Source organism: Talpa occidentalis, unplaced genomic scaffold, assembly GCF_014898055.3.
Source record: "Talpa occidentalis isolate TD23 unplaced genomic scaffold, MPIMG_talOcc4v2.1 talOcc4.11, whole genome shotgun sequence".
Taxonomy (NCBI): domain Eukaryota; kingdom Metazoa; phylum Chordata; class Mammalia; order Eulipotyphla; family Talpidae; genus Talpa; species Talpa occidentalis.
In genome coordinates, this window is record NW_023601104.1 from 4,104,079 (window position 1) to 4,127,727 (window position 23,649).

Here is a 23,649-nt window from a genome sequence, read left to right on the forward strand (position 1 = left end):
TATCTCTTGGACAAACACCTAGGAATGAAATTTCTAAGTTATAAGGAAACGCTATGCTTAACATTTTGAGAAAGGTCCAGAATATATTCCCAAGTGGAAGCAACATTTTACCTCCCTGCCAGCAATGCATGAGAGTTCCAATTCCTCCACTTTCTTTCTCATGCTTCATAGTAACAGCTTTGTGACCGCAGCCTGCTAGTAGTAGCACAGCGCTGTCTCACTGTGGTTTACAGCTGCAGTTTCCTGATGGCCAGTCTCATAGATTTAATAGCCATTTGTACATCTTCTTTGGAGAAATGCCTATTTAGATTATTTTTCCATTTTAAAATTGGCCCATTTGTCCTTTTTTTTTTTTGCGGCAACAACATTTGTGTTTTACAGGTATGGGATTTTCCCCACCACCAAAGTACCCACAGTCCTCCACTATAGTCCACTGTGCTCTCTCCCGACTTTGTTATCACCCATTTGTCTTTTTAAGTTGTGGGAGGTCTTCATGCTAGATGTAAGTTCTTCATCAGGTATATGATTTGCAGAAATTCCCTCCCCTTTACATGTGTTAATGTTTTCGCTTTCTTGATGGTGCCCTTTGTAGCCAAAAAAGTTTTTTAATTTTGATAAAATCCAGATTATCTACTTTTTGTTGAGCTTTTTGTTATCATATTGTGATAACCATCACCTGATCCAAGGTTATAAAGATGTAAGCCTATGTTTTCTCCAAGTTTTATGTCTTAGATTTAGGTCTTTGATTCATTTTCAATTAAAATATGTGCATGTGTGAGGTAGGGGTCATCACCGAGTTTGAACAAAGATATGAGAGCAGGGTTAAGAGAATCGGGTGCCAGATAAATAATGTCTACCACTAGGGTGCTGATTCTGGGGATAGTACAGTCCCCATGAAAAACTCACATTGTACATAAGTATCTGCCTAAACAAAGATATTCATTCTTTAAGCTTTTCCTTGAAGAAGGGGAGCATGTCTGAATGTAATGTGGCCAAGAGAGGAGAAAATGTTTTGCTCAGAGATCACAGGAAACCAGCATCAGAGTCAAAAGCAGACAAAGGAATATTGATTTGCTGGTCTCAGTTCCATCCTGTAGGAGAAATACCTCAAATGCCTACTTTCCTTTCTCTAATTTAGCAACAGGCTCTCCTGAGCTGTAGAGGGCACATAATCAACCAATAGGGGAGTCTATTTATGTCAGCCTCCCTGCAGGGAGGTGTGGCCATGTGACTGTTTTAGCCAATAGGGATGCAAGATATGACAACTTCTGGGTTGTGTCTTTCAGGAAAAAAAAAAAAAAAAAAAGGCTTGCCCACCACTACCTTACACCTCTTTTTGCAGGACAGATCAGTCATGGTGCTAGTAAGCTATTTTGACCATGTCGATGAAGGAAACATACCAGGACAGCTGGTCTCAACTGTGGCCAAATATTAGAATCACCTGGGAAGCTTTAATAAAAAGCTGTTGTTTGGCTCCCACCCCAGAGAATCTGATACAATTGAGATGAGAAGCCACCTGGCCTCCAGGCAGTGTGAAGCCTCCCAGGTGACTGCAATATGCGGCCAAGGTGAAGACCTCCATTCCAGGGCAGTGGTGTGTAAATTTTAGCATCTGCCAGCATCACCTGGAGACCTGTTAAACATGGTTTTCTGCATCACCACTTGCCAGGTGTCAGCTTGATAGGTTTGGGTGACACCCACAAATTTGAATTTTTAGCCAATTGTCAGGTAAAGCTGCTATGCTTGTCTAGAGAGACCACAGGGCAGCGAGATGGAAGCAGCCCAGTGCCAGCAGCAGGACTGTCAGTATGCCCTAAACCACTCACCTTTCCTATGCTATCACTTAGAAGAGAAATAAAAGCTTATCTGGACCACAACTTAACTAATACACTCTAACTAATACACAACTCTGGGATGACAGTGTTTCAAGATGAAGAAAAAAAAAAGGTATAAAATTTTTTCTCATTTCATGCAAGCCCACACATGCAATTTAAACTCTCTTGGCTCAAGAGATATTTCCCTACAAAGAGAAGGATGGCCTGGAACACTGCACTGTTTATAAGGGAATCGTTCCTCCTGATAATTGGTGGACACAATCCACAGCTCAGTTTTGACAGCCTTGTTTAGGCTGGCAGGATTAAGATCCAACCAGGCAGTTCAGTGACTCTTCTCACTTAAGATGTAGTGGGGTAACTCAAGGCTTCCCAATGCAAATCTGGTTGGATCCAAACCATAGCAACAATTTTGAGTGATGTAGAAAGCCTTTCTGAACAGCACAGAGGGCGTAATCTCTTTTGCCTCTCTCTTCCCTTTTGCATACACAATACCAAAAGGAATTAAAGCCCTCTAATGCTTAACTCTCTTCACGTAGTTTCTGTGAGAAGACCTGAGGAGTTCATGGTACCAACCTGAATAACCAAGGGGGTTTGGACATTTGTTGGGTAAAGAGTAAAGCTGGTAGGAGGTCACCTATATGCAAAATATGTTCCAGTCCCAAGCTCTCTCTGGAAAAATCCTCTGCTCGTATTTAATTATTTCCGGAGAACACTCATGGTAGGTAGGTGGGTCCACATCATCTACTCTGGATGACCACAGAGTAGAAACTGGACAGGTAGAGAAGGGGAAGGAACTCACGTACCTCACAAACTGGCTGAACAAGGCAGTTGTGTTCCGGATGATTCGAGCAGCCTGGGACTCCTCACGCTGGCACCTCTGCAGGGTCAGTCCATCATCCATGTGGCCCTCCTGATGGAGTATGACCTACCATAGAACAAAGGACACCTGGCCCAGGTTACACATTGTTCCAGATGTGCAGTCAACACTTCTTGTGATTTTTCCTGCATCTTCCTTCTCCCCAACCAAGTTCCCCTGGTCCATTTTGAAAATGGGACATTTACAAAGTTATTTTTCCCATACGCCCAATTACTGACATATGAATCATTCCTGAGACACAGTACTTTGATGAAAATAAAATTTTATGTGCCAACATGGTATGAGTTACAATAAATTCCTTGGCCCTAGATGGCCGATTTGAAAGGGTGAAAACATTCTTTATAATAGATTTTCCTCTTGAAATCAACACAAAACCTTATCCTTTGAGATGGGAAAAATATTTTGTTTTCCTCCAGAGATAAATTGAGGAAGAAAACAGACAAGTTAAAAAAAAAACCCTCTATGGGGATCAGGCTTGTACTTCTCAAGGACAGAAGGGCGCTGAGTCAGTTAACCGGGCAGGTGGGGAAGCAGCTCGAGACAGCAGTTTGTTCCTCATGGAGGCTATAGAGGGGCTTTGGAAGCACAGGCTGTGGTATCAGCAAGCTGAGTTCTAGCCTTGCCATGCCACTTCCCAGCTCTGTGACCTTGAGCAAGTCACTAAACCTCTTTTTGACTTCATTACATGCAATGGATTTAGCTTACAGGGTTGTTTGGAAGATTACATATAAATCATATCAGTCTTTTAGCATGCGTGTCCCTTAGCATTGTTCTCAGAGTATGAGAGATGCTCACTAAAAGTTTCGATAAGGGGCAGTGTATTACTGCCCTCAGATCAGTTATCTGGAAGCTACGGATACTGATCACTAGCAATATCACAATACAATATCTGGGTGGAGCTAGCAGCCTCTGGTCTAGAGATCAGTGGATTCCCCCGCCCCCATCCCGAGAGTCAAACAGATGCAGATGTTACTGGGATGGGCTGACCACGGTTCAAATCAGGGTTAAATTCTGATTCAAGTTCTGGCATGGTTTCCATCTTGATGTAAGTGAAGGGAGACCATTTGTAGGTGCTAGGATGTGTGTGGAGGGGAAGGTGCTGTCAGTTAGTATACATGGCAACTAAATAAAAACATGTGGCTCTAGAAAATATCTTTAGAAGACTAATTTTCAGTCTCGTTTTTAGTACAAACTACTTATTTTCTTTTTTGTATGAAAATCTCTCCATGTTTATTCTTCTGAAGGTATGTTCTGATATAAAGAAATGACACAAAGTAGAATATACATTTTCAGAAGTTTATATTCAGTTTTGAAACAAGGCTGGATCCCATCTTTACACTGTAGCTGAAGCGTTAGCAAAGGCTGCCCCATACCCTGGATTTACCATTTCCAAACCTTGCTTTGTCACCATTGGCCAGAACCTAGTTAACAATCTTGTATTTAGATGTGTCACTATATTGCTACCAGGTTTACTTTGGTCTCAGATTCAGCTCTCTAGTCCCTAAAGTCAGAAATCCTTAGGTTTTATTTATTCAGAAAATATATTCCATCTGGCTGGCCAAATAAGAAAGTAATGAGAAGTGGGGAAATGCAGCTGTTGGAAGGTTATTGAGTTATTGATTGCTGCAGTCCAATTCCTACGGTCCTTTTTCTCGAGAAGGAATCCCATAACACAGGCGCAGAGAACAGAAGCCTGAGCAGCGAGGGGGAGGAGGAGGAGGGTGCTTCTTTAGGGTGCGGTACCATTTAGTAGGTTTTTCACTGTGTTTATTCTCTATTTATTTTTCTGGGTTTCTGTAGTTTTTAGTTTTTTTTTTTTTTTAATAACATACCTAACACCAATTTGGACAACCTATATTTCTGGACAGAACCTCACCTGCAACTCTGTAGTTCCCTTTCTCTAGATTCTTGGCACCTCAAGGCTCAGGAAACTTGACTGCTGACCTTATCGCTAATCTATCTCTCCAGCCCACTAAGAACCCAGTCCTGAGTGATACAACTCAGGGGCGAGGAGGCCCAGGCAGAGCTCACCTTGGTGCACGTGCATTCTATTTGCTGTTCTGGGTACTCTGAGGGTTGAAAACTTCAAATGCTTTGTTGTTGTTGTTGTTGTTGTTTTTAACTTTCCCCAAACTTTATAACTGTTTGCAGTGGATGAGTTGGGCTTATATAAGCTAACTTGTGTGGTCTGTTATTCTATTTTCTATCTCCTCAGAATTTTATTTCCCCTTTTTTTGGATATTTTCCTGGTTTATTTTGCTTTACACAAAAGTCAGTTATTACCTTATGGTTTGCTCCCAACTTCCTTTCTAACCATCATCAGCAATCTAGGAAATCTTTCCTCATCTCCACGTTAGGCTGGTATAATGCAACTGCCATGTGCAGTGCCTCCTGGAACCTATTCTGAGACTCTCCCTCTACCCAAGCCCATGTTTTGAAAGGAATTTCCAAGGAAAAAAGTCATGTCCTTGGCATCTATTTTCTGGTACCTAAAAAAAAACCATGATCACAGCAACTGACCTTCTGGCTAAAAGATGGTGTACGTATTTATGCCAGTTTCCCAGTGTGGCAGGGGGTGCTGGATGACCTCTTTAATCTGAATACATGCTCTGTGAGATTGCATCATTCCACAGGACCTCATCTTCCTGCAAGTCCCTTCCTGTGGATTTGTTATCATGCAATCTGTATCTTCTCTGGAGAGATTCTATTTAGTCTCTGCCTTATGCAAATTGCACGGTAACTCAATTATCCACTTAAGCAAGGGAAGCAGTGATGTGGATAATCCCAAAACAACAGAAGTCCTTTAGTTCAGGTTTTAGAGTACATGGAAGAAATTCTACCCCTTCCTCATAGACTCTCCATGTATTTAATGGGTTTGTTTACGTGTGCGTGCACGTGTGCACACGCACAGGATTTAGGATCAGAAATAACCAAATTAGGCTGTATAATCCGTCACAGAATAGCTCTTCAGAATAGTAAGAAAAGTAAAAAGGAAACATATGTCCACCTGACTCTCACAATCTCTTCTCTTAGCTCACTGCATCCAGCTCATTGTGGAACATTCTGTTCAGTCTTTCTGACCCCTCACCTTCCTTTTCAGAGGTCCCAGGCGGGATGTTTTGGCATCTTGTGCTTTGTAGGTCACCCACAGACCGCTGGCTATATGCTGGACAAAGCAGACGGAATCTCCATACTTGATTTCCGGAACTCCCATGCCTTCCATATCTCGCTTGTGACTGGAATCCAATTTCTCCTTGATTTCCTATTTCACAGAAAATGAAACAAATGTGGGCATGTCTGATTAAATAGAAATGCAATATAGAAAATAAATCACCTATTGCAGAATTTGTACGCCGGGGAACTGATTACTAAGATAATCACGATGTGCCCGTCCAAACCAGGATTTTAGGGAGGTTTGCTTCCGTTATCGGCTGTGATTTGTGAAATCAATGAATTTTCAAGTTTTGACTGCTTTAGTGATTATTTAAAACCATGGGAAAAGGAGGCAGCTGATAGGTTCTTCAGTTCTGATTTTTTGATCTCCACTATATTATCTACTTTCCTCATCCTGATTTAGGTCCCTTAATCCTTAAACCTCTGCTGGTCAATTAACATTTTAGGCAAATAGCCTCTTTTATGCGATTAATATTTATGATGATCTTGCATTAATGTTAATGATGATCTTACATATAAATGCCCTGACTCTGGGGTTTTAAATGTATCTGTTAACATACACATTTTTTTTTGTAGACATCAGCAGAGAAAGCAGACTCTGAGTAGGTAGGGAGGCACTGAACCTTACATCTAATACACTAATTGGCACCTTAGTCCCTTGCTTTAGCAAATGGCCTCCTCACTGTGGATTGCAGTCAGTAGGGTTTCATTTTTCTATTGCCACTCTTTTGCTAACCCTATTCTCCTGTATGGAGAAAGGAGTTACCGTGCGTCAGATGTCCACTGGATGACAACGTGAGTTGCCTGTCAAGGCATGAGGCATGATGTGGACCCCTGGTGCGTGCTAACTCTGTCCCCTCTCCTCATCCATCAAGGCCTCTGAATGGTTTTACTCTATTTCCATTTCTTCCTTCTGCCTTGCGTTAAATTGCTAATTTGTAAAAGCCATTAGCTAGGCAGCATTTTGAATTTTTTTATAGAATAAAAAATGTAGCCTGCTATTCCCTGTTTGTGACAACTTTACTCTCATTCTTAATGATGGAACAGCAGCAGCACATGTACTGAATCCTCACCACCTGCAAGACAGCGTTCTAAGTCCTTTACATGTAGAAGGGCTTCATAGTGCTCTCTCCTGAAGCTACAAATATTATCTCGGGACTACAGAGGAAAACATGAAGGTAAAGAGAAATTAGTTATTTGCCCAAGGTCACTAAAGAAATAGTGAAAGAGGCCAGTTTGAAATCAGAAAGCCCAACTTCAGAGACTGTGCTATTTTCTACCAGTCCAAACGCCTACTCACCCTTCAGTACCTGCTCAGATGCCATGTTCTCTGTGAAGGAAGAGTTAGTCTTCACTATTTTATTTCCCCAGCACAGGCTCATTCTCCTAATGAGGAGAATTAGCACATCATAATAGAACTGCATTTATTCATATGGCACTTCCCTTTTACTAGACTATAAAAGAATCAAGGGCATGGACTAGATGTTAATTACTTTTGGATTCCTAATACAGAGAACATAGCTTCTATCAATAATTTAACAAACATACATTGAAGTAATAATTATGTATATTTAAACAATTCTTTTTCTTTCTAACACATGAATTTTTAAAATTAATTTTTATTTATTTGTGCAAGGACTGGGGTATAGGCCAGAGGTGCCGGTGGGAGGTGGTGGTGAGAGGATTCATGAGACAGAGTGGGGAGCAGAACAGACAGATCTACTGAAATACATCACTGAGGGGAGCAGCGGGCGAGGCAGGATAGTCTGCTGCCCCATGTGGGTAGCTCCCTGGCCAGGAATTGAACTCATGCTGCAGTGGCTGGCAATAGCTTGATAGCACTGAGATTTTAACACCTGTGCCACCAGGGAGGTGTTTCATTTCATAGTCTTATTTCATTTCAGCTCTTATTTCTTTCCTTCAAACCTTCATAAAGGCAAAATTAGCTATTTTTCACACATTCATAGGATCATTTTGTGCACTTTTAAGTTAATAGGAAAAATCGTATTTTAAATGTGTTAAAACTATGGCTGGATTGCTAATATGACCTATCTCTCCAAAGGAACATTTCCAAAGGGCAATATTTACAATTTTATCACAAAGCCAATGGAACATTATTTGACCTGCAAGATTTCTTTCCAAATAGGTGGTCAAAATGCATTTTTCTACAAAACAATGGATACTTGATTTTTATTTCAGAGCTAGCCACAGAAATATCCTATAGTTCTATAGACACTCAGGCCAGTAACAGGACTTAAAATGTTTAAGTAATGTTAAAATGTTAGTAATGTTTCATTACTAACCTGTTTTTTAATTAGAGACAATGCAGTGAAATAAAAGTAATCAACATTAAAATTATTGAATAGGAACTATGCATATTGCTAAGTGGTCAATTAAAATAGTGCATTTCCCCAAACTACCAGAGACCATGGCTGCTTCATTTGTACACATATGGCTTTGCCAAAATAAGCTAAACACTAGGATATGATTTTCTAGAGTCTCTGATCATCATTGTTTCTAGAAAGGGGCATCTCCCTGTCTCTGCTTTTACAAAACAGCATTAACCACCAAAGTTCCATGGTTGTCAGAGCAGGGACGAATCTAATATAAAAAAAGAACAAGGGTAGCACTAACAAAAACAAAACATAGACAGAAACCAACACAGATGCCAATTTCACCCAAATCTTAACACAGTAACAAACATCTACCATGAAGGAAAGGAGTCCTTCGGAGTCCATTACAGCAGATTGGTGATTTTCTGACTTCAGCATAAACTTGTGTTCCCCTTTCTGTGTTCACAGACTATGGCCCCAGATGCACTTTACTGCTTGAAATGAAACCTTCCTAAACGATGGCACTAATGCAGTCAGCCCCTCTTAATAACTCTCTAGGCCTTCCAGAATATAATTCTCATTTCTGAAGTTCCAATAGATCATATACTTGAACCAATTGGACCATATTACCTTGTTATAGCAATGTTCCTTTCCTCTGGCCTTGAGTGACATTACACTTTCTGCTTGAATGTCCTATCTCATCTCTGCATCTTTGTATCTCATCATCAAGCCTTTCCCAGGTCCACCTTTGCATCTTCTCTGATCTCATGCTGCTCAAGTCTCTCTCAAGGCTGTGTGGCATCTTCATTATGAATCCTTTGCTGGCACACCCAACCTTCTGTTCCAATCCAGACTGAAACCCCCCCAGGGGAGAGACTGAGACTTGCTTGTCTTTACATTCCACACAATGCTCTGTGCTTGAGTTTGCAAATAATTTGGTTTTGTTTTATTGGTCTGTGGGCATCAGTTTGTGTATCTGTTTATCTTGGATCAAGCTCCCTGTTAGATGATTAGCTGATTCCAAGAAGGAAGAGGTTACAATTATGTGTTCAAGAATAATAAGCAGGATCCTCTTTCCATTGGTATCTTACTAAAGAAATGCTCATTAACACATCAAAATTACGGTACTATTACTAAGATGATTAAATTACTGCACTCCACATTGACTTAAGATTTATAGAAGGATAAGGAAGGGGACTGGAACTAATATTTATCTAGTGCCTACTATGAGCAAAGCTAGGTACTTAGCAATGACACTATCATGTGGCTTTACCAAGGATCGACAAAGCAGTATGTGTATTATACATGACACTTTATTTTATTACTATTTTTAAATTTTATATATTTTTTACATCAGTTTTCATTTTTGCACAATGTCTGCATTTTCATCTTGGTTATTGTCCCAATACAATCCCCCCCGCCCCTTGTTTTGATCCTACTTCTCCCGAACCCCTTGTAGTGTGTCTCTGGTTTATAGGTGCTTATTGATTTTGATTTTTACTTTATTATAATTAGTCTTTTTTCCTGGTCCCTTATTTAGGTTTTCTAAATTCCTGCTACGAGTGAGACCATCTGGTATTTTTTTTTATCTTTCTGGCTTATTTTGCTGAGCATGATCCCTTCGAGCTCCATCCATGTTGCTGCAAATTGCATGAGTTCATCTTTTTTTGATTGCTGAGTAATATTCCATTGTGTATATGTACCACCAACTGGATCAAGAAGATATACATGACACATTAAAGACAATTTCTCTAAACCTTTCAATGGTCCTGTAATTTTTATTTCTCCTACTTTACTGAGCTTAACACTGATGATTGTAGATTGTCAGTGATTTTCTCAAAACCACATAGATAGTAAGTAATGGACAATTGCAGTGAAATTCCAAAGTCTATTTGGACAAAATTTTTTGAGTGGTTACTATTACTACTAGTACATTTAGAAATACTTGTATCAGTGTTTTAGTTGTTTAGATGAAAGTTTAAGGAAGTTGAAAAGTCTCATTTTATGAAAAATGGGTCTGGCTTCATATAAAGTTTAAAAATCACACATGCAAGCTAGTATGACAAAAGGTGATATAGTGTCTATTCAAGGTACATTTTGGAGCTTAGAAGAAAGAATAACTCACCCTGCCTGGGGCATTATGACTGATTGACAGTTGATGTGAACTTAGCTAAGTGAAGGAGAGGGGGAGAATATGGAAGGGCATAGCATCTAGTAAGATGGGCAGAGAGTGGCAAGGAGAGCGGTGGGCGCCCAGAAAGCAATTTGAACAAGAATTCTGAGCTTCATTCTATAGGTATATGGTTTCCAATTTCACAATTTAACAGACTTTCTAGAAACAAGGACTTTGGATAAATATGTGTCTTCTTTAGGAGTCAAAACAAACATTATGATAGTGGAACATGGATTCTTCTGAGTCCCCACAGCAAAAAGCCCAAAAATAGATGACTGGATCAAGAAGATGTGGTCCATATACACCATGGAATATTACTCAGCATTCAAAAAAGATAAACACATGCAATTTGCAGCAACATGGATGGCGCTGGAAGGGATCATGCTCAGCGAAATAAGCCAGAAAGAAAAAGAAAAATACCAGATGGTTTCACTCATAGCAAGAATCTAGAAAACTTACATAAGGGACCAGGAAAATGAATAACTATAAGAAAGTGAAAATCAAAATCAACAAACAACTATGAACCAGAGACACTCTATGGGGGTTGGGGGGCGGGGAGGGGAAGGATTGGGGTCAAAATAAGGGGGTTGCAATTGTATGGGGAATATAAAAATAAAATTTATTTTAAAAAAAAAGCCAACAGAAAGGACCAAAAAAACCCTTTGAAGTCTGTTTAATGTAACATTTTGCTTTTTATAAAAAATTTCATAGAATTATCATTTGGAATACCTCTTGGGAGAAGTTAGTGCAGGTAATGGAAACCAACTGAGAATTTTAAGCAGGAGAGCAACATAAGGAATTACATCTTAGAATAGTTATTTCAGCAGTGATGTGAATGATGAATTGAAAGTAAGCGAGGCAAGAGATGGGTTGAATTGTAAGGTATGGCATTAATATCTTGCACCATGCCTGGAACAGAACAGATCCCAGTTCATGTTTATCAGAGTAAAGTCTGTTACTTGACAGTTAACCCTCCTGTGTCCATAGAGGATAAGAAAGTACCTTTCCAAAGTCTGTAAGCACCTAAAAATGTTGCACAGAAAAGTAGATATAGAAAGATGGGACCCATTCATCAATACTGGGGTGAGCCATCAAAAAAGTCCTGGTAGCCTACTTCTTCCTAGATCAGTCTGGAGAAACCTTGAGGAATCAACTTTGGGTTCATTTACCCACCAGTATGAATTTCTAATCTAGAATTTGAGCACTTAGAAGAGCCTGAAAAAAAATCCCACACTGCAGGACACTGCTAGGCACCTGGCTGGCACCATGATTGGCTGCAAAGCCTTAAAGTGGAAGGAGAAGGCTGGGCCTGCAAGTGCTGGGGGAGAACACTCACCTGCCTACCTTTGGAAAGTGCATTTCTTGAGCAGAAGTCACTGTACTGGGCTTTTTCCTTCATCTTTCAATGGGTCAATTAATCCCTGCACCATCCCCTTGAGGTAGGAGGCACTATTGCCTTTTCATGGATAAGGAAATGTGTTCCCAGATCATCTTCCTGGTCTCATTCAACCCTTACCACAATCCTGTCAGATACATTTCTTCACCCCCATTTTTCATAAAGAAGGAGATTAAGACTGGATGAGAAATGGCAGAGACAGGATTCAAGTCCAGGTTTTTTCCATTTTAAAGGTTATGCTTTTCTCTGACTGCTTCTCTACTGGGTTCCCTTTGAATAATAAAGACTTGGACAATCATCTATTTAAATTTTAAAATTACTTAGTGGATTTCATTTAAAATGGATCTGCAGGAAGCAGTGTTGTCTCTAGATGCTTGAATCTCAAAGTACAAGTGTTCTCCTCTCCCCCCCTTCCCTCCTTTGCTCCATGTCCTTTCTTTCCCTGAGAACTTAGTAAGTGAACAGAACAAGCAAAGGACTGGCACAGACAGCACTGCGTTAGCACCAACGCCTTCCTAAAAGATGCTCCATGAGTCCAGCCGCCATCTTGTTTAGGGGCTTCCAGAGTCCTCTGAGGTTAAATGCACTTGAAGATACAGTCAAAAGGGATGCTTGCCACACATAGCAGGGAGAGCAGTGGACAGTTTTTGAAAGGTACATGGAAAAATTAAGTTTGGCCAAAAATGTAGTGCTTAGCACATGTTAGATATTTGAAGAATGCTGACTAATTAGAGCATGCTATTCCTCTTTAATTGGGAATAGTGATAGCTCTATGCCCTTATGTAGTAACACAGGCAAGACTCTGTCACTCAAAACTACGGTACAATCATTAAAACTGTAAAATAAATGGCTACGTGTGATAAAGCTTGCTTTAACATTATTAATTCACCCTTCCCCAAGAGGAAGTTAGTGTTGTAAACTGACAGTGAGATATGGCATCTAAATAAGACAGTATTGCCATGCCAGAGTAAATATTAATTCACATTATCTGACAATCTTTGGGGAATGGCCTTGCAATGTCAACACCAAAAGAAAATGATGTGAAATTGTGTTCACAGAAATTTAACTTAGCTGGATCTGGCCCATTGAATGTTCATAGGGATAGTGTTATGATGAGTGAGTACACAATGATGACAGAGTATTTCTGTGAAGATGAGGGGGGTTAAAATGACATGGATTTCACTTTGCATTTTATGCATGACCACGTTTATGGTTCCTTGAGCAAGCAATTTTCAAACTAACTGCATGCCATGCACTAAGTCAGGTGCTGGGGTGCAAAAAAGGGGGAAGGTATTTGTCATCTAGGGGTACCTGGCTGAACGAGTAATGGCTGTAACAGAAACAAGAGCAAGGGCCTACTGGAGTATAATGGAAGGGACTTCTTCCTGTAAAGGGCACTTGACTCTTGTCTGGAAGGATGAGAAAGAGTACACTAATGAGGTGTGTGCAGGGTTATAAGGTATTCCAGGTAAAGACTGACCAGTGAGGAAAACCAAACAAAACCATGTTCAGAGAGCAATAAATAGATGCCAGAGTCCAGGAAATCACGCGCAAGTGGCAATACATATGATGGAAGGGCAGGCAGAGGTCAGAATACAAAGAATCTTTTATGTTAGACTCTAACATAAATGAGGTACAAGCAGGTTAAGAATTATGCTCTGGATCTCAAAGGTGATAGACGGGAGTCAAGTCCAGATGTAGGGGACTTGGAAGCCATGTTCTATCTTATACACACCATTTCCAGATTAAAGGTGGAGTTTGTGATGCTGCCATTCAGAGGCAAAAAATCACCCCACACTTCCCATCTGACTTACATCATCCTACTGAAGGAGAGAGAAGAAAGAACTTTGACTAAGAGCATGTTGTGCTCATTGCTCTCCATGCTCACATAACTTGCTCAAGGACTTCAGCTTGACTCCATGTGCACATGGCCCAGGCCAATGACTACCAGGGCTTGGCTTTACCACCTGCCTTTGAGGCTCAGCCACAATCCTGTCCTATCTGATTTGTGCAAAATTATAGAAGGAATATAGGGAAACCAAATAAGGAGTTGGGGGAAAAAAAAGACAAAGCTAGCAGGCAAACTATAAACTGGATACATACAGCAGGGGAAGGTGAGGGATCAAAACTGGGGAGGGAAGAGCACAAGAGACTATGGTGATGGTGCATAGGTGACTTGGTGGTGGGAATTTTATGGGGACTATACCTGAGAGGAGAAAGCAAACATTGTACAAAAATGAACAATGATGTAAATATATATATATATGCATACACATATATATATATAAATACTAATATATATAAATATATACTATATATACTAATACACTAATATATATAAATATACAAATATATAAATATACTAAACAAACAACAACAACCAAAAAGATTCACAGGTGCACCTCCCTCGTAAGGGCAGCCTGCTAAGGCCCTTAAGATGTACCTGCTGCTGTCCATGGCCCCTGATCTAGTAGTGATAGCTGTCCCAAGCTAGTGCAACCTGACAGGAAGCATGGATGTGAAGTCCATCACTGCATGACTCACCCCCAGCTAACCCAGCATCCTCCCAGAACAGGGGAGCCCAAGCAGTACTCTTCCCAGGAGGACAATCTGACTTCCAGACTGTCCAACCCACAGAGCAAATCAGATGAACACTGCCACTGCACATTCTCAGGGTCACACCTGTGACCTCTCAGACTTCCCACTGAGTTATCTAAGGTCTGCCCGGGTCACTACCAAGGTTGCGCCTGGAGAGGGCAAGAGTTGGCAAGATGACTCAGTACCCTCACGCTGGAAAAATGGAGTCTGTCCATTTCCCTCTGCTGGGGGCCAGCACCACACCCCAGTCAGGGGAAGCACATTGGAGCGCGTGTCTGAAGAGAAGAGACTGCGCCACACACGGTAGGATGTGGGAACACGTTCACCAGGGAGGAATGTGGTGGCTCAGAGAAACCCAGGCATCTCTAGCGCTCTTCCCCAAGGGCGCTTTGGCTCCTGCACAGCACAACTCTGTTCCCCACACATCCTTTTTGTGTTTCTTCACAGTTAAGATGCCAAAGGCCTCGCCCACACAATGACTCATGGAAGCGGTGATCTTTTGTGGGGGGCACTGTCCTACCTTGGCCTGCTGTGAGCCTAGGTCATTTTAATTTCAGTTCCCTTCAAATGAAAATGAAGGTAGCTGGGCTGAATACTGCTGTACCGAGAATTATTAAAAACCTCTAACAGAGCGACTCTGAGGAAATGTAACCACACTGCCAAGTGCACAGGACAATGTGATTCTGGGGTGACTTTCACACGGAGCTCTGTTCTGTCGACAGCCCCCACAATGCCTTGGTGACTTCCAGCCCTCAGCTGCTCGCCTGTATGGGCATGGAAGTGGAGGGACTTGGGAGACAGGCACTGAGGCACTGAGACTTTTGAGGGTACAATGTGTTCACAGGCCAGAAGTCGTGCCAGCAAAAGGCTGTTAGGAGAACTCTCTGTGATGCGCTGGGCTTTTCTGACTTTCCCCAGAGACCACGGCACAGTGCTGAGCCGGGAAAGGAAGCGTACTCTTGGGCAGGATCCCGCCAGCTGCCTGGAAGGCCACGTGAGTGACTCTGCTGCTGTCAGAAGAGAAGACGTGCTGAAATGGTAAAGGCCTCAGTGTCATGCTCCTGTCCCAGGGCGCCACATCCACAGGGACTGAGGAGAGCAGGGAAAAGCCAAGCTGGCATTCTTAGAAAGGCACCTGCCAGGTCACTGGCTTCTTGTTTTCCGCCTCTTCCACACCCTCCCAAGCCTACACTCACCACTGCACCCCACTCCAAGGTGTTTCTTGGGGAGGAATGTGATTTTGCTTTCCTCTGTGCCCAGGACTTTTCTGCTGCTCCATTTCACTGACCCTTTCAGCTAGTTGCGCTTCCCTAAGCCACTTACTGGAGATGAAATGTTTTACTGCTTAAACATTTGATTACAAACTTTGTGCTGGAAATGTTAAACAACGAAAGTGAGGCGAGCATGAAGGAGGTGCTCAGGAAAGCAGAATGAAGTCAAGGAGCCAACACGTCAGTGGAAAAGAAGCACATGGATGTTTGAGGGGCATTTAGGAAGACCTGGGCAGGAAGCTCACATTTTAAGAAATATTTGAAATGTAGGTGTGGGAAAAAGTCTAAATCTGATATCAGGCAATTTGGGGAGGAACAACCTATATACCAAAGAGAGCCTCTCCTAAAAAATGACAGGACAACAAACAGGGCAGGAAGGAGCTGCCTGAGGCCCCGACTGAGGGAAAGGCAGGCTGACGGGCTGTCCTCTCACTCACTGGGAAACAGAGCTGCTCCATGGGAAACTCAGCTGTCAGCCTCACATGCAGTCCTATGTGGACAGAATCACCAATAACCCTCTACAAATTGTGCTGAGAACACAAATCAAGATCTATTTCTGGGAAAGAGCAAAGATGAATAAAAGTATTGATGAAGCTCCCCAAAGAAGTCGAGCCATCCACCACCCTTCGGAGGAGCGCACTCCCTGGAAAGCATGCCTGTGTCTACGCAGAGCCTTTCTTATGCTTGGCTGATCTTTCCAGAACAATCATAAAGTGACAAGGCATCCAACCACCTGTCAGAAGTTAGCTCAGCGTGCAACTCTGACCAGCCAACTAGATCCAGGTCTGCATTATGCAGAATCACAACCTGGCTGAACCTTCAAAAGGGAGGTTTTAAAATCACGGCTCTCTCTCTGTGCATCTAATGGCAAAGCTGCACCAATCGCAGTTCATCAACTACCACAGAATGCACTCATAAGTGAGTGAGGAAGGAGAGGAGAAAGCTAAGAGACTGGAGAGAGGAGCTAGAAAAAAGGATGAAGAAGGTATGAGAACTGCATAATGCAAATAACTGCAAGATGATGCCATGTCCACATCATACCTTCTTTACATCTCTGAAAGAAATCACTTTCTTTTCTTTTCTTTTTTTTTTTAAAGATTTATTTATTTATTTATACAAGCACTGGGTACAGTCAGAAGCGCAGGAGGGTGAGAGAATTCACCAGAGCCAGAGCAGGGAGCAGAACAGGCAGACTGGTAAAATACACTGCTGAGGGGAGCAGCGGGCACAGCAGGAGAGGTCTGCGTGCCATGTGGGACCCTCGCCGGTGGCGGGGGATTGAACTGGCGCTGCAGAAGCTGCGGGCAGCTTCGCAGCCCAGTGCTCAACTGCTGCACCACCAAGGGAGGCTGAGAAATCACTTTCCTGATTTCAACAAATGATGAACTTAAACTCAAACCTTTATGTCATCCTCTGGCTTACAGGCACAGAACATACAACATAAGGGTATTAAAAACAATTTAGAAAGTATTAAGCAACAAAAACACTTTCCATTAGCCTCTCACCATCATCATTCCTGTGACCTTTTTATTTCCTAGGGCTTTCCACTTTCCTTTAAAGTCTTTCTCAGTCGATGTTTGCCCAAGGTACACATAACTCACTGAAATCATTTCTAAAGACACGAGAAGAAAGTGTTTATTTTATTTTATTAAATAATAACATTTCTGGGCCTCCCTGGTGGTGCAGGCAGTTGAGCGCAGTGCTCTGAAGCTGTCTGCAGCCTCTGCAGTGCCGGTTGGATTCCAGCTGGCATGGGAGATACCCACATGGCGTGGCAGACCTCTTCTGCCTCACCTGCTACTCCCCTCAGCAATGTATTTCAGTCAGTCTGCCTGTTCTGTTCCCCACTCTGTCTCTGGTGAATCCTGTCACCCTCCCCCACATCTGTCCAGTACCCCGGTTCTTGTATGCATGAATAAATCTTTAAAAAAATAAAATTTCCAATTTTAATTTGTTCTAGTCTACTTTTTTTTCCCCCCAGTTCTAGTTTGACCTGGAGGTATCAGACCTTTTACTTTTAGAGCAGGGTCCAAGTCTACTTCTTTCTTCACATCTTACCTTTGATGCCCGGAAAGAGAAGGCTGTGGATTTGGTGTCTGATTTTCCCCGGTCCTGCAGTATAAGCCCTTGGTCCTCTGTCAAGGCGAGGTAGTGGCCTGTGGTGAGGTGCCGGAGTCGGAAGGCCTGGCCCCATCTGATGTTACTGCCACTCCAGCTGGGAAGATGAAACATACAAGGAATTATATTTACACGGAAGCAAGTCTTCTAAATATCAATTTTGTGCTTTTTCACACATGCTAGCAGACTTATAACCCTTCTGGGGTTCATCCCATGATAGACGAAGCATCAATGTTCTGGCTTGCTTGAGGGTTTTGTATCTTCCTACACCTTGGAAAGGGTGCTCTTCTGACCTAAGACACCAATCGCAACATGGTTCTGGAGCCAATGGCCTAATGTAACTGGAAGCCTCAGCCTTCTAATTTTTCCTTCACTCCACAGAAGCCTCTTGAAGCAAAAAAAAACAAACAAACAAACAAAAAACAAACACAAAAGGAATGGGAAGCTTGCCTAGTAAGGGAAGTTCATTTCTGGCAAATTGAAGCCTTTCGACATGGACTATCTGAATCTAAACATTTTATTGCCACAAAGAATCCCATTTTCAAGAGAAATAAAAATATTTTTGCAGTTTACAACTGCTATGGAGAGCAGATAATAAGCAAGCCTAATAAATAAGTACTGTGGTATATTAAAAGGTGATAAATTCTATGGAAAAAATAAATCAGAATAAGATGACTGAAATAAGGGGGAATTTATATTGAATGGCAAACTTTTTATGGTCTTGCATCAAAGGCTGGCATTCAATAAAAATTATGGTGTTATGGGAGCTTTTTGCCAATAAATACCTGTAAGTCATTTTTCTTTTAAATTAGAAGAAAATGTTTAAGAGAAGCATGTATCCAACTTTAAAATGACTCTCTCCTTTAATGTCCAGAGAATACAAGTAACATTCATAAAAGACAAATTCTTCAGGCTCAGTTCTCTGGGGGAAATAAACAACCAAAACCACAACAGTATGTACGTACCTGCTTTGACTTTTTTTCAAAAAATCCATTGAGCTGCGATCCAGCCTAGCCTACTATAATCATTTTAATAGGGCTTGAAAGAGAATACAAATTCCTCGAGCCAGTCCCCAAGTTCCTGATTGAAAGATACTGGTACTGGCTTTAAGGAGCAGATGTTTTAAGAGTTTCTCAGTAAGTTTGACTATGCCTCTGTGTATGGGGTGGGGTGGGGTGGGGTGGGGGAGTTCTAATATTTCCTTCTGCTAATTGCTTATGGCCCTTGGGGCACACACCCCTCATTAGAGACGTACTCAAAACAGGTTCCCTGGGAAAGAAAGAGCAGAAGGCAGAGAAGAAAACCAAAGGTGGCAAGGCATGACCCCCTCTTCCCTATCCCAAGCAGCCTGGCTCTAGCCTTACCTGTAAATCCTTCCAACAAAATAAAAACCCAGAGTTCAACTGGTTCTACTTTCCAGAGACTGCCATTTAGAGACCCTGCATCTTATCCAAGCACCTGGCTCCCCAGTCTCAGGCTCTGGTCCCTTCCTTCAGTTGTAATACTGTTTCTGAGACATTCTGGTGCACACTGCCTCTGCACAGCTACACTTTCAGGGATGTTTTTGTCTCTCCCATCTCATGCCATCACAGCGAACACACTGGCATTTAAAGTTAATTTTCCACTGGAGCCAAAAAGACCACTGAGAGAAGGGAGACTTTTCCTGGATTCCTAGGAATATGCCTAAGGAAACAAATGGAAAAGCTCTGAGGGCTTTCGGTCACATCTGTGCTTGCCTTTTAAAACTTAGCCACTGCAAGGACAGCAGAGCCTAGGGCTGGGTTCAGTCTCACCAAAAAAGTCTTGGAAATTGCGAGTATGTCTTGTTCTTTTTTTTAATTATTGATATGCTTTTATTCACATTTTTATTCACAAAAAATCAGAAGTGTATTAAATTTACATATTGATTTAGGAAGGATTGGCTTTTTTCCCGATTTCTAAATATATTTATGTATTTCACATCATTATTCATTTTGGAGGGAAAGGGATTAAAATAGGGGCGGGAAGAGCACAAGAGACTATGTATTATTATTCTTTAAAAACAATCTGGGGCCAAGGAACTTTTGAGCTTTTGCCAGATGATGTGTAACAAATGAAATATTTAAGAGAATGGAGTGTACTGAAAAAGAAAATCATCTTGACAAGAGCACCATCCGACCCTCCATTACCTTATCCGAAGGGGTTCCACTCTCCACAGAGATCTGGCTCGTGTCCCAGCTCCCCCAGCTTCATAGAATATCCTCCTGCGAGCAGAGTTGGAGATTAGTGCCTCTGTCTGTGACACCGATCAGCACTGGGAAGGGAACAGCTCCCTGCAGAGGCTGCTCAGACCCTGCTGCTTTTCCAAGCTCTCATGGAGTCAGCAAAATGAAAGACAAGAGTCAGTGGGAGGCACAATTTCCCAGTCTCTCTCATGAGGGAAGAAGTTACTAAATGGAAGGGAACTAACTGCTCATCACATACAGTTCAAGGACACCCATGGAATATCAGGCGTACAATATAAAGGACTATCTCATTCCCACATCAGGAGTCAAAACAGCCAGTCACATACCACTAGACCAGTGACTGACAGTGCCAATGATTCTAGGTTAACCTCCTTGATGAAGTCTTACATTTTTTAAAAATGTACTAACGGGGTCTCCCAGGTGGCACAAGGGGTTAGGTCTCAGGACTATGAAGCTGGCCGCAGCCACTGCAGCACGAGTTCGATTCCCAGCCAGGGAGCTAATCCACACTGTGCAGCAGACCTCTCCTGTCTCGCCTGCTGCTCCCCTCAGCAGTGTATTTCAGTCAGTCTGCCTGTTCTGCTCCCGCTCTGTCTCTGGTGAATCCTCTCACTCCCCAACTCTGACCTACATCTCAGCTCTTGTATGCATAAATAAATAAAAATAAATCTTTAAAAATGTACTAGGGAAACATTTGGGCAGTACAGTGTAAATCCACTTCTATTGTCCTAGGAAGTTTGAAACAAAGCTCAATCGCAATGTTAATGATTTTTATTACTGTAAAATGCCTCCTTTCCTGCATTAAGGATCATCTGTTTAATGCATTTGTATTTTTTGCTATCTATCTATCTATCTATCTATCTATCTATCTATCATCTATCTTACATTTTAAAAGGACAGGTCTATTAGGAAAAGGAGAAAAAGAGAGGAACCTGTATAGTTGCAGGCAGTAGAGCTATTTAATGGTCTTTTAAAGAAAATATTTACTGTGGAATAATTTTAGATTTATAAAAAACAGTTGCAAAGAGAGTAAGAGAGCACCCATACAGTCTCACTCAGTTTCCCCCAGTGTTATCTAACTAGTACAATTGTCAAAACTTAGGAACCAACAGTGGTATGTCATTACTAGCTGAAATTGACACTTTATTTGAATCTCATTTTTTCCATTATTTTTTCTCCCCATTCCAGGATCCAGTGCAGGAAACCACATTCCATTGAGTTGTCACATCTCCCCTGCTACCATTTCTCCATCTTTTTGTTTTTCATGATTCTAACCATTTTGAAGAGTCCTGGCCAGGTGTTCTGTGAAACATTGCTCAATTTGTGTTTGATGTTTACCTGATGATGAGCAAAATCTGTTTTTTAATCTGTACACAAGGGTCCAATGTACCGGTATCACAGAGTATGAAGAATTAAATGAGCCATCCTGTTTTTAAAAGTACATTTCATCAATAGTGGTCCCTGGGTTACTTGGTATACTGAATCCAGACACTTTGAGAATCTTGTCACTGTAGATCAAGACTTATCATTTAACTGCACTTAAATTCAGTAATTTAAACCCTACCTCCACCATAGAGGATTCATATATGTCACAACTGAATCACTAAAATTCCAGAAGGATCTTGATCTAGCTTTTGAGACAAGAGATGTGAAAACGAAGTGTTTTGTTATTTTTTTTCCTTGTATAATAAGTATACAAATAAACTAAGTTGGTTGAAAGTGCAGGCTTGGAGTCAGGCAGACCCAAGTGTGAGCCTGTAAGCTATGTCCTTAGTCAAGTCCCTTCAACTCTAAGCCTTCTCATTGATAAAAAGAGCCTAAGATGGGTACTCACAGAATCATTTTGAGAATTTAATGTGTTTTATTGTAATCAGTGTGCACAAAGATGTTTACAGGCATATAAAATCTGTGATTGTGGACTTACCCATATTTTGTTTATAGATGTTTATAAATATGCATAAAATACATGAAATGGCAGAGAAATGCAATGAAACATTATGTTGACAGTACCTCTGGGTGGTGGGATTACTGAGGCATTCTCAATGCCTTTTTCAAATGCTCAAGTTGTCAGGAAGTATGTAGTAATAACTGGCAAAGACATCTAAGTGACTTTAGAGCTGCAACACCCCAGGTGTCTCTGAATCTGAAGTGGTAATGATACCACACCGATGTTATGGCCATGCTGTGTTTTCCACTGATGCTTCTCCCTCTTCAGTGAGGGCAAGAAGGTTCTCTCGGAGAGGGTGAGGCATCTTACCCTGGGTCACAGGGAAAGGAGTGAAGGAAATAAGACTAGAGAACGAAGACTTTCTCCTCCTGACATCTATAGAATTCTGAAGGTTAGCCCTTCCCACCTAGGAAATACAGGCAGCTTGCTCAGTTTAATCTCACAAGGGTACAGAGGTTGAAACAACCTGTTCCTTTTCTTTACAACAATTACCCAAGGAGAGGAGTAGAGTGGGTGGTAAGCTGAGGTACTTTGAAAGCTTGGCTGACAGCTTAGCCTTGACTTCAATAGGTTAAGTGACTTCCTCCGGGGTGCTTGACAAGCCAGAGGCAGAGCCAGGGATCAAAGCTCATAATGCCAGACTGTTGATTTGGGGCTTGCATCCTGGGGTAGTTGGCCTCTCCACACTGCCTTGCTCTCAGGATTTACAGAGAATAGAAATGATTTCCTCTGGAAAGTCAGCCCCATTACAGTGGAGTCACTTGCATGCTTTAGGGACTGCTACACTCTTTTTAGTGTGTTTTGTATTTCCTATTCATTTGTACTGGATTTCCAGAATTCAAGATTCCTGGCCATCCTGGCTAGTTCTGAGGATTTACCTGGTGATACAAGATAATGTTAAGGTTTATCACTCATCTCACCCAGACATCAAATAATGCCATGGCACATGCTTGGATTGAGAGACCAGTTGATACAAAAAAACAGGTTCCAGTAAACTGAGTACCTGCTTACTCACCCCAGTCTTAATCCTTCTGTGCTTCTACAATGGCAAAAAATAAGCCACCTAAGTTTTAACTGTGATTTTTTAAAAATCCAAAATGCAAGTCATGTCCCCAAGAATTCTCAGCCGTGGAAAGATCACCTTCATGCTTATTTCCATGGCATCATGCATTCCTGTTCCAGAGTGCCCACAGGGGGCTTCCTCTCCATCCATTCACTCTCCTAGCACCTCCTTTCAAAGACAAGTTCAGCCTTACCTTTTGGTCAAGACTGAAATGCCCACCAAATGACAAACTACAGCAAGCAGAATTTTTCTGCCCAGGCCGCATGTAATTTGGTTTTAAACCCAAAGGCAGATGAGTGTGTCTGTGTGGTGGTAGGGGTAGCTGGTGCCAAAGAGCCATGGATGAGGTTAGTATTTCACTTTTTCCAATTCCTATCCTCAAGTGAAGAACAGGAGAGGGAAGACAGAACTAGTGAGCTCTGATGCGTTTTTATCTCAAATGTAAGTAACTCTGCAAAATTCACAAAACTTCAGGTCTTTCCCTCTTGCAAATTTTCCCCTTATTGCAGCAGAATAGGATGTTGAAGAGAGTGTGTGTGAGCTATTGCATACTTTTTCACTGTATAAAAGAAAAGAAACTCACAACTGAATAGGTTCACACATTATATAGGGGAGGGAATCCTCAATTCGAAGGGAAA

At 41.7% G+C, this 23,649-nt stretch overlaps 1 protein-coding gene across 1 annotated transcript in view; it reads right to left on the reverse strand.

The window, feature by feature from the left end:
• RYR3 (ryanodine receptor 3) overlaps nt 1-23,649 on the reverse strand; it is a 522,405-nt gene that overhangs the window by 256,479 nt on the left and 242,277 nt on the right. Inside the window, exons 9-12 of the mRNA XM_054700223.1 lie at nt 19,944-20,018; nt 17,716-17,872; nt 5,801-5,974; nt 2,639-2,760 (exon numbers count right to left, since the gene is read on the reverse strand). Of these exons, the coding sequence (XP_054556198.1) occupies nt 2,639-2,760; nt 5,801-5,974; nt 17,716-17,872; nt 19,944-20,018 (528 nt within the window). The remainder of the gene's footprint in view (nt 1-2,638; nt 2,761-5,800; nt 5,975-17,715; nt 17,873-19,943; nt 20,019-23,649) is intronic.